Source organism: Stomoxys calcitrans, chromosome 3 (genome assembly GCF_963082655.1).
Source record: "Stomoxys calcitrans chromosome 3, idStoCalc2.1, whole genome shotgun sequence".
In the NCBI taxonomy this organism is placed as follows: Eukaryota; Metazoa; Arthropoda; class Insecta; order Diptera; family Muscidae; genus Stomoxys; species Stomoxys calcitrans.
This window is the reverse complement of record NC_081554.1, coordinates 168,664,266-168,676,266: the sequence shown is the minus strand read 5'-3', so window position 1 is coordinate 168,676,266 and position 12,001 is coordinate 168,664,266. Positions and strand designations below refer to the sequence as shown.

Sequence of the window (12,001 nt, the reverse complement as noted above, 5' to 3'; positions counted from 1 at the left end):
TATCCGGGGTCTTGACTTCTTGAGCCTCTGGAGGGCGCAATTCTTATCTGATTGGAATGAAATTTTGCACGACATATTTTAATATGACTTTCAACAACTGTGCTAAATATGGTTAAAATCGGTCCATAACCTGATATAGCTGCCATATAAACTGATCTTGGGTCTTGACTTCTTGAGCCTCTAGAGGGTGCAATTCTTATCCGATTGGAGTGAAATTTTGCACGACATATTTTAATATGACTTTCAACAACTGTGCCAAATAAGGTTAAAATCGGACCATAACCTGATATAGGTGCCATATAAACCGATCTTGGGTCTTGATTTCTTGAGCCTGTAGAGGGCGCAATTCTTATCCAATTTGAGTGAAATTTTGCACGACGTGTTTTATTATGATAGCTAACAACTGTGCCAAGTATGGTGCAAATCGGTCCATTTTTGGATCTAGCTGCCATATAAACCAATCTTGGGTCTTGATTTCTTGAGCCTCTAGAGGGCGCAATTCTTATTCGATTGGAATGAAATTTTGTACGACGGATCCTTTCATAATGACCATCAGCATACTTGTTTATTATGATCTGAATCGGTTTATAGCCTGATACAGCTCCCATATATAGTCGAGATCTCTATTTTACTTCTTGATCCCCCAAAGGGCTCAATTCTTATTCGAATTGGCTGACATTTTACACAGGTCTCCAACATGTAATTTACAATAATTGTGTTCCGAACCGGACCATATCTTGATATCGCTCTAATAGCAGAGCAATGCTTTTCTTTTATCCTTTTTTTGCCTAAGAAGAGATGCCGGGAAAATAACTCGACAAATGCGATCCATGGTGAAGGGTATAAAAGATTCGGTCCGGCCGAACTTAGGACGCTTTTATTTGTTTTTCGCTAAGCTTTTTCTAGGGATTTTGGCCATTTTTATGTTTGGAAATAAAACTTAATTCAAGTGTACTAAATCTGGCTAATATGATACGTGCTGAAGCAATTTGAGCTTTAATTCATGGATCTTGTTCAACACAATGTTGGATATATGAACGACGCTGTTTCTGTTGTATTGGGAGCAATCGCGGCAACTATTTTGCGCTTAGCTTTATCATCTTTAACTTTTCCCTCAATATGTGATGAACAGCACTTTTTGAAACGTGGAATTAGTGCATTTTTTTTACTTATTGCCTTTTTCAGAAATCATCAACGAAATCAAAGTATTTTATATGACTTTGTAGCAAGCTACAATCGACGGATTCAAAGACGTTCCGAAGACTAACAAAATTTTACAATACTTAAAAATACATTTGAAATCAATCCTCAATTATATATAGAAATAGAAATCAATCCTCAGTTATATATAGACGAACTTGTATATCATAGAAATAAAATACAAGAAAGACAACTTCATACCAATCATCAAGTAGATGTGGTTTGAACTTTCTATTCCTTATTTCTTATCAATACTTATGACTTTTTTTTTAATTTTTAAAATTAAAAATAAATCATTGTTCATACAATAGGGTTATAAGACAGACAGCCGGCTTTAACTAATAAAAATTAAAATGAAAAATTGGTGGTTAATTGCAATTTTACTTCTTCAGGATGAGAAACTAAGACACCTCTTAGCATCTACCATAGCAACTTAGCAATCACCATAGCATATTAGCATCTTCACCATAGTATATTAGCATCTTCTGTAAAGACAAAAACTTTGGTTTAACCTTGAAATAACTTTTACTCACTAGAAATGTCATTAACATTTTGGAACGCAAATGTTTATGGAGACTATAATAATATATGTGCCAAAGAAAATAAAACAAATTATCAAATCCTACATGTCTATGCTGCATTATTCAATAATTGCATTTTTTTGCTAAACGAATGGAAAAAAATAATCAATAAATGTTGATCCCAACCTAGGCCTCGAATATCAGGTGAAGTGGAATCATCCTAAAAACAAGTGATAACCCTGGCAAACTTATTCACAATCTCATGCTAGTTACTACATTGTGAAACTGGCATAGAAACACCTGTATTACTTAAAGATTCCCCAAAAAAATACAAAGTCATATTCTTATCAAGCTCCCAAATAACGCATTACCTAGCCTAGGTACTTAAAAAAAATAACAAAAAATATATATAAACAATATGATAAGCCTTGAGCATATCTCATCACATAGTCGAAATTCAAGCTCCTGAAATTAGTATAAAAACCCATGCGCTTGCTGCAAACAACAGCAGTCTTTAGGTATTGGATCTGATTGTTAAATCAACTCTAATCCGTGGACAGGTTTTGATCTCCCCAACAACGACGACGAGGATAAGGACGACCATGAAAATTGCCATTGCTTTGCTGGTCATAGTGGGCCTGGTGGCTGCCAGCCCATTCCCCAAAAAGGAAACCAAATATGCCGATAAGGACTTTTTGGCCAAACAAAAGTTCTTCTTTGAGATTGTCTATCGCGTGGAGGATCCTTTGTTCTTTGAGGAATACATTAAGCTAGGCAAGACTTTCACCTACAACAAGGAAGACTACAAGGTAAGGAAGAAAACCCCAAATCATAGAAAGAAGAAAGGCTTTAAAATTACCCCCCAAACTTTCTTACTTTTTCTCCTAACCTTCAGTTCCCCGAACACTATGATGGTGAACACATGCAGAAATACTACAAGGCCTTCAAACATGGTGTCACCTTGCCCAAGGGTGAATTCTATGGTGCCTTTGTGGAATCTCACTTTGAGGAATTGTATGGCCTATTCGATTTCTTCTATTATGCCAAGAGCTGGGAAATCTTCCAACGCAATGTGTGCTGGGCCCGTTTGTATGCCAACGAGGGTGTCTTCATTCATGCCTTGACTTTGGCTGTCATCCATCGTCCCGACTTTGAAGGCTTCATCTTGCCCACCATCTATGAAATCTTCCCTCAATACTTCTTCAACAGTAAATTCGTCTTCGAAGCCGAGAAATTCGACTATGATGTCTGGAGCAAATACATCATGTACGAGAAGGAATACAAGGACTTCCTCTACACCGACTACACCAAATACTTCAAGGAATTTGATGACAAATATCATTACGAGTACTACAACTACTTCTACACCAAGGACTGGAAGGTTTGGCAATGGTGGAAACTCATGGGCTTGGACTACCATTGGTATTCGGAAGAGCATTTCATGCTTCGTGATAACTCTGATCATTTCAACAAGGACTCCAAGTACTTGGATATGATCAAGGATGTCAAGAAATTCTGGATGCCTGTTGACTATACCCGTGATGTTTACTTCTTCAATGAGGAATCTTATTTGTCCTACTTCACTGAGGATGTTGAATGGAATGCCTTCTGGTACTACTTCAACATGGACTATGCCCCATTCTTGCAAGGTGAAGCCTTTGGCTTGAGCAAGGATCGCCGTGGTGAATACTACTTCTATGTTGTGCGCCAAATGTTGGCCCGTTACTACTTTGAGCGCTTGTCCCATGGCTATGGTGAGATTCCCGAATTCTCCTTCTTCACTGAAGTCGAATATGGCTATGATCCTCAATTGATCAGCTACAATGGTGTTGGCTTCTCCTACCGCAAGAACTATTTCGAATACGAAACCTATGGCAATTTCGAATATGTGCACAAGGTTATGGGCTTCTTCAAGCGCATTGAGGACATCATCACCCAAGGCTATTATATGACCTATGATGGCAAGAAGATCGATTTGCACAAACCCGAAGCAATTGAATATTTGGGAGACCTCATGCAAGGCAATGTTGATAACTTTGACAAATACTTTGCCACCTTCTGGTACATCTATGCCCACTCCTACATGGCTGATGTGGATGAATCGGACTTCTATGTACATCCCCATGTCTTCTTGAACTACGAAACCATGTTGCGTGACCCCGTCTTCTATCAATTCTACAAGAAGGTCCATGATGTGTTCTATCAATTCTATGACTATGTTGATGCCTACACCCACAAGGAGTTGTTCTTCCCCGGTGTGGAATTCGAGGAGGTCAAGGTAAGCAAATTGGTTACCTACTTCGATTTGGTGGACTTTGATGTGACCAATTTGTTGAACGACAAACCCACTTTCGTTGATGGTCAATTTGTTTGGGACAAAACACTGTTGGCCCGTCAAATGCGTCTCAATCACAAGAACTTTGATTTCGATTTCACCATCAAATCGGACAAGGATCATAAGGTAGTTATCCGTACCTTCGTGGCTCCCAAGTATGATGAATTCGGCCATGTCATCCCATTGGAAGAGAACCGTGAGAACTTCTTCGAAATCGATGAATTCTATTATGAATTGAAATCGGGTGTTAATACCTTCAAGCGCAGCTCCAAGGACTTCTACTGGACCACCGATGATCGCACCACCTACACTGAATTGTACAAATTCGTGATGTTGGCCTACGAGGGCAAATACGAATTCCCCTTGGACTACTCCGAACCCCATTGTGGCTTCCCTGATCGTTTGATCTTGCCTCATGGCTGGGCCAAGGGTTACCCTGTGCAATTCTTCTTCTATGTCTATCCCTTCACTGCCTCCTACGAACCCTACTCCACCTTCGACTACAACTACTCTTGCGGTGTTGGCTCTGGTGTTCGTCACATTGATGAATATCCCTTCGGCTATCCTTTGGATCGTGAGATCGATGAATTCGAATTCTTTGTGCCCAACATGTACTTCGTGGATGCCAAGATCTATCATGAAGATACCTTCGAGAAGTACCAAGAGACCAAGTATGAGAAGTTTGGTCATTTCGATTATAGCTACTATTATAACTATTAAAAGGTTTAATTAGAGCTGTGGGCTTTTAGGGGCCAATTAGAATAGAAAGCAATGCGAATTAAATCGACTGGAAAAACCAAAAAAAAAAAAAAATTAAATAAATTTAAGAAAAATCTTAAAATTTTTGTGTTTTTATTTTATTCCAACATTTGATAAAAAAATCTTTTACTGAAGCATTCAAGTTTCAAATAATAATTATTTTTGTCGGCGAAATATTCTATGAAAAACTGGTGTGAAGATTTTGTTAGTGATTTTGTGAAAATTTAACCATCCGGACTCGACTGAGCTGAGTGCTCTTTGATCAGTCAAAACAAAAAAGGAAAAAGTGTTGAGTGTGAGAATGTGTCTATACCAGTGACTAGCACACTATAGCAATTATTTGCAAGCTCATGGGTCTTGCTTGGGATCTCTTGTGTACGTATAAAGTAATGTGCAATAGTGTGAGTATTTTTGCCAACCACTGCTCTGTAGGCTCAAATACTCACTCTTTCTCTCTATAATGAGAGACAAGAGAATAAACATTGGTCTTGTATAGGAATAATCGTTTGCGGATATCGAAGCACTTTTGCAATTAAAAAGTTCTTGGTTTTACAACAAAAGGAAAGCCCTTTTACCGTAAACGAAGCTGCAAAAGTGTTTACAACAACCAAAGTTAGTTTCATTCAATAATGTTATGTTTATGACAAACGTTTAATATGTTGAAGTGAAACGTTACTCGGTTACAATAAAAGAAAAAAGTTCTGAACGCTTTATTTCTTTGCGTATATGATATTGTCCGGCTGTAGACCGTAGGGAAATTTTTATAAAAATGTTACATTTATAGAGGACATCAAGAAAGAAGAGTCTATAGAACACCTTCTGTATGTGTGTCTAGCACTGGCTGTCAGAAGGAGTTCCACTTTAGGTTCTCATTTCTTTGAGAACCTGTCTTATTTAGCGGCTCTTAACGTTAGCAAAGAACTAGAATACATCTTCCTTCTTCTGTTCTTGTGGTAGCAGACCATCACTTATCTGTTCTTGAAAGATTTTTCTTATTTTCTCCGATACTATTTTTTTATAGAAAACTTTTTTATAGAAAACTAGCCGCACCGGGTCTGCTCCGCTGCACCATCTTTAACTCTTTAGTATATTTTTAGGGTGGGGACACTTTGCCCTAAATGTGTAACCTTTGTCCGCCTATGAAGTTGAACGCCTGCGTTCGAATCCTGGCGAGAACATCGGAAAAAATTTACAGCGGTGGTTATCTCCTCGTAATGTTGGCGACATTTTGCGAGGTACAATGTCATGCATGGTCATGTAAAAAATACTCCCCAAAGAGGTATCGCACTACGACCCGAAGTTCGGACTCGACGATAAAATAAGGTCCCTTATCATTGAGTTCAAACTTGAATTGGGAAGCACTCATTGGTGTGTGTGAATAAGTTGCCTCTTCTTCTCGGTTTTACTCTAATCCCAAATATCTTTCTTTTGAGTCCTATATTACCGAATTTTTAAATATTTCCGATTTAGGGGGGAATTTCGGGGGTGAGGTGGTCGCCGAGACACTTAGCCCTTAACGTAAATAAACGCTTTGTGCTCTTCTCTCAAATACATTTTGTATGAGCCCCATATTGGCGTGATCGGAAAATAAGTTCTGTTGGAGGGTGGGGTGGATCCCAGGGTCTTTGTCCCGAAAATGAGTATCAATTTTGGACTCTACTCCCAAATAGATTTTATATCACAAATTTTCATGGTTGGTAAATAAATCCGATTGGGGAAGTATTATGGGCTCGGGAGGCCCCCCAAACGCATAACTCTTCATTTGGATATTAAATTCGTTTTTTTTTTCTCTGAAGATCCTTTTGTTTGAGCTCCACATTGTCGTGTTTGTCTATATATCAGCTTGGCGGGTTTTAGACGGTAGTCGAAGCACCCGACCTTAACAATAGCAACCATGTTTTTTTACTTTACCCTGAAACAAGATATAACATTTGTTCTTTACTCCCAAATACCGTTGATTTGAGCTCCATATTACTATAGTCGGAAATGAAGTTCAGTTTAGGGAGTGCTTTAGGGCGTACCCCCAAACACTGCTTCAATATTTTATATCAAATTCGTTTTCTACGCTCAGATACCTTTCATTTGAGTCCCATATTGCCATTATGGGTCAAATGACCTATTCGACGTATTTTTAGGACGAAGAACGCCATCTAGACTTGAACGCAAATTTGAATGTCATATTTGTAATCCACTCCCAAATACCATTTATTTTAATCCCATATAGTCATGGTCGGCTGATAAGCCCAGTTGGGGGTATTTGGGGGGTGGGGCGACCTCCCATTACTAGGACTTAATTTTTTATGCCATATTTGTAATTGACTGCCGAATACTTTTCATTTGAATCCCATATTGATTGGAACGTCGAATATATCTATTTAGAGGAGTTCTGGGGTTGGGGCGGCCCGGACTTGGACCCAAAATTTAGTACGATATTCGTTTTCTAGTCTCCAATACCTTCCATTTGATACTCATATTGTGCCTATCAGTCCATTTTTGGTTTTGGGCGGCGTTTTTAGGCTAGGGGGAGGGTTCGCCTTCATTCGATATCTAAAAAATTATATGGTCTATGTTTCCTACCACAAAAACCTTCACAATCTGTGAAAATTGTAAGAAAATCAGTCCGAGTCATGATGGGTTACATGCCCTTTGGAGCACTTTTGGGGGGTGGGGTGACATTCAACACTTTACCGATCTGATTTTCTATGCCACATTCATAATCTACTCCCGAATACCTTTCATTTGAGTCCTATATTGATAAAAAGTTTAATTTGTCTGCTTGGAGGAGTTTTGGGGTTAGGGTGACTTTCTGGGTACTTGGACCCAATTTTTAATACCATATTCGTATTCTACTCTCCAATAACTTTCATTTGATACCCATATTCTCCTTATTGGTTCCCTTTTGATTTTGGTTGGTTTTTTTGGGGTAACGGGGGAAGGTCCCCCGTCCCCTTCCGATATCAACAAATTATAAAGCCTTATCCTCCTTCCTGCCTATATGTGTAATTGACCTCCGAATACCTTTCATTTAAGTCTCATATTGTCATGGTGGTCAAATAAACCAAGTTACTTGATATGAAATTTGTGCTCTACTCCTGACTACCTTTCATTTGTGTCCCATATTGTTCCGATCGATCCACTTTTATTTTTGGGACGTACTTTTGGAGTAAGGGGGAGGGACTGTCCCCTTCCGATACAAAAAAAAAATATGTAGCCTATGTTTGTGTTTTTTTTTTTTTTGGAAATTTTTGTTATGTCTTGGAATTTCTTTGAGGAAATTTTTTTTATGTCTTAGGAAATTTTTCTGTGTTTAAAAAATCTTTTCTTATTGTTAAAAAAAATTGATGTTGTTAAATTTCAATAATTTTTCAAAAGTGCTAATCTTGAAATTTTGTTTTTGTAAAAATTCTTCATTGATAGAAAAATTTTGTTTTAATTTTCAAGTTTAAGGACATTTTTCTTAATTGATTCAAAACTTCATATTTATAGAAAATTTGTTAAACATTTTTTATTTATAGAAAATTTTATCAATTTTTGTTTGTAATAAATTTTTTTAAACAGTCGGTTTATTTATAAGACACTTTACTAAACATTTTTTTCTGAATTTGTTTTTTTTGTTTTTTAGAAAAATATTTTTTTAGGAAAGTTGTCTCAATTTTGATAAAATTTTTCTTATATTTTAGGACAATTTTTTTCAATTTCCTTTTTAAAAGAAATTTTTTGAAAATTTTCTCTTTCTATTTTTTTTCCTGTTTATAAGAAATTTTTGATTTAGTAAAATTTTGCTAATGTTCAGAATTTTTTTTATTTTTTAGTAAATTTTTTTACATTTTAGAAAATTTTACTTATTTTTGTAAGTTTTTTTTCAAATTTTCCTGATTATAGAAACTTTTTTTTTTTAATTTAATTTTGTTGATTTATTATTTTTTAGAACAATTCTCTCATTTTTCCTTAATATTTTTTTTTTATTTTTTCCTATAATTTTTTTTTTTAATTTTTATTTTTGTAAATATTTTTTAAGTTTTTCTTTTAAATTTTCCTGATTATAGAAACTTTTTTTAAAATTTACTTTTTGTGGATTATTTTATAAAAATTTCTTGTTTCTTAGTTTTTAGAAAAATATTTTAGTTTTTTAGAAAAATATTTTTGTAGGAAATTTGTCTCAATTTTGACAAAATTTTTCTTATATTTTAGGACAATTTTTTACAATTTCCTTTTTAAAAGAAATGTTTTGAAAATTTTCTCTTTCTATTTTTTTTTTTCCTATTTATAAGAAATTTTTGATTTAGTAAAATTTTGCTAATGTTCAGAATTTTTTTTATTTTTTAGTAAATTTTTTTACATTTTAGAAAATTTTACTTATTTTTGTAAGTTTTTTTTTCAAATTTTCCTGGTTAATGAAACTTTTTTTTTAAATTTAATTTTGTTGATTTATTATTTTTTAGAACAATTTTCTCATTTTTCCTTAATATTTTTTTTTTATTTTTTCCTATAATTTTTTTTTTAATTTTTATTTTTGTAAATATTTTTTAAGTTTTTCTTATAAATTTTCCTGATTATAGGAACTTTTTTAAAATTTACTTTTTGTGGATTATTTTATAAAAATTTCTTGTTTCTTAGTTTTTAGGACATTTTTTGACATATTTAGAACATTTTTCCTAATTGTATAGGAAATTTTTCTCATTTTTATAAATACTTTTTTTATTTTTATTTTTTTTATTTTTTTTTTTTAAATACTTTTTAATTTTTTTTTTTGGGTTTCTTTTTTTATTTTCCTGATTATAGACACTTTTTTTTAAATTTACTTATTGTTAATTATTTTATAAAAATTTCTTGTTTCTTATTTTTTAGGACATTTTTTGACATGTATAGAAAATTTTTCTTAATTGTATAGGAACATTTTCTCATTTTTATAAATATTTTTTTTTATTTTTTTTATATATTTTAGTAAATTTTTAAGTTTCTTTTTTTATTTTCCTGATTATAGAAACTATTTTAAAATTTTTTTTTTTTTTTGTGTTATTAAAATTTCTTGTTTTCATCAAATATTTCTTAATATTTTTTTAATAAACATTTTACTTATAAACATATTTTTTCAAAATCTTTTTTTTTAATTAAATTTAAAGTTTTTCTACTTTTTTTCTAGTTTTTAAAAATGTCATATATATAAAATATTTTGTCAAAGTTTTTTTTTTTCTAAATTAAAAGTTTTTTAGAATTTAATAGAATTTTTTAGGTGTTTTGTTAGGATTTTTTTAAAATTTTTTTTGAATTTTTTTTTAGATTTTTTTTAGATGTTTTAAGATTTTGTTGGTTTTTTTTTGGATTTTTTAGATTTTTTTTTTAATTTTTTTTTTCAAATTTGTTTCGATTTTTTTTTTTTGGTTTTTTTTTTGGAATTTTTTCTTTGTTAATAGGCATTATGTCTAATATTTTTTTCTTTTTTTTATTAAAAAGAAATTTCTTATTCATTGGATTTTTTTTTGTTCAAATAATTTTTTTTTGCGATAAAGTGGCATCTCTTTTTTTGTCCTCATCCTCATCTCCCTGCTTATCCCTGACCCCAGTTTACATGTGTAGCCCGGCATTGCTCAATTAAGAAACAATAAGATTTAAATAAAAAAAGAACCATGATGGAAGGCAAAAGTTTTTCTTTTTTGATTTGCATAAAGCTGATGTTCCATGTACGAAGGAAATGAACGTTAAGAGAAAATCTGAAAGTCGAAACTACCAAGGAATTTCTCAGAAACTTATCTGGATGGCTGGCCAGTCTGCGGAAATGAAAAGATGTGAAAATGAAGAAAATTGAAAAAGTTAAGAAAGCCATTATTTCATTACAATTTAATCAAGCGAAACATGGACTCAAGGATGTAATGCAAATAGCGTGAATAGTTGGCAACTTTTGTGGGTAGACAAAAAAAAAGAGAAAAGCAAGGAGAAAAAAATCAACCAGCACTTCAAAGGTTCGATTTAGATATAATTATTACATGGTGCCACAAGGTCTTTCACCTTTAGCCCTTCACCAAACACTCTTTGAAGTTATTTTTTTTTTTTTTTGAAAAACTTTTCCCTTAATTAATCCGTTTATAAAATGTTTTTTTTTTTCTGTGAATGCATTTCCATTACACACAAAAAAAATTCCAGCACTTGCTTTCACATATCCTTTAGGCATTCCAACAGACTGCCAGACAGTCTACCAGAGGGACGGACAAAAAGGACAGACAATTTGAAAAACATTTTAAATGGCGCTTGTATGTGTTTTGTGGTTGCGTTTGTGGTTTTAATGCCATTTGGTTGCCATAGTCTATCTGTCCGTCTGCACTATACGTCTGGCTAAGGGCCATAGCCCATGGTCTGTCTGTCTGTCTGTCTGCTTTGATATCATGCCATAAAATGATGATGGTCTGATGGTGCTGAATACGCATAAAAACATAAAACATAGCAATAAATTTTAAAAAATTAAGTATCCAGAAAATTGCATTGCATTTAACTATGCCTCACAAGCTCTGTGTGGTATGATGATGTGTTTGGCAGTGGTAGAAGTTCCGCATGGTGTGAAACACTATTAGATGTCTGGGAATTGCATATTGTTTAAGAGTTGCATTCAGAAAAAAATTAGTTTAATGAGGAACAATTAAATTTGCTGTGTAGACTATACAGTGTTATATTGATATTGGAAAAAGAAATGAAGTATGAAAATTCGAGCAAAGTATTAAACATCAGACTGGTGACTTTGGTACAAACACTTACTACTGCAGAGGTAAAGAAGAAATCTGATAATAGATACCGGTAGCGTGCTTTGGTTATGGCAAAACATTTTTCCAGCTGGTGGTAGAAGAAAATGCCGGCCACAAGTATACAGCAGAGCTGGTAATGATATGACATGTTTAACACCTGAAGAACAACAAGGCAGCAGGAGCCGATGGGTTGCCTGCCGAACTTTTTAGTGCCGATGGCGACATGCGGTTTAAATTGGTTAGAAGAACGCAGTCCCAATGATTGATATCCAGCATATTGTGCATATCCCGTACTTAGGGAAAGAGGATAAGACAATATGTTCAAATACAGGGTAAAAAGTCTCCTGGTTTCCATACACAAAACACTTTCGAGCTTACTGCGCAAGTGATACACTAAAGTCATGGCGATAATTGACCACCGTAGTGCAGAGTTTAGCATGTCCGCCTAAGAC

At 34.0% G+C, this 12,001-nt stretch overlaps 2 protein-coding genes across 2 annotated transcripts in view; both read left to right on the top strand.

Moving 5' to 3' along the window:
• LOC106084977 (semaphorin-1A) overlaps positions 1 to 12,001 on the top strand; it is a 1,175,174-nt gene that overhangs the window by 625,117 nt on the left and 538,056 nt on the right. The window lies entirely within an intron of this gene.
• On the top strand, positions 2,221 to 4,791 carry LOC106084976 (arylphorin subunit A4). The gene is made up of 2 exons (XM_013248966.2): positions 2,221 to 2,530; positions 2,617 to 4,791. Exons 1-2 carry the CDS (start codon positions 2,324 to 2,326, stop codon positions 4,774 to 4,776), a joined length of 2,367 nt encoding a protein of 788 aa, XP_013104420.2. The 5' UTR covers positions 2,221 to 2,323; the 3' UTR covers positions 4,777 to 4,791.

Excerpts from the sequence above, each read along its gene's own strand:
- LOC106084976 (XM_013248966.2), top strand. The coding sequence starts at position 2,324 with ATGAAAATTGCCATTGCTTTGCTGGTCATAGTGGGCCTGGTGGCTGCC. Across the intron at positions 2,531-2,616 it reads ACAACAAGGAAGACTACAAG|TTCCCCGAACACTATGATGG; the intron begins GTAAGGAAGAAA and ends CCTAACCTTCAG.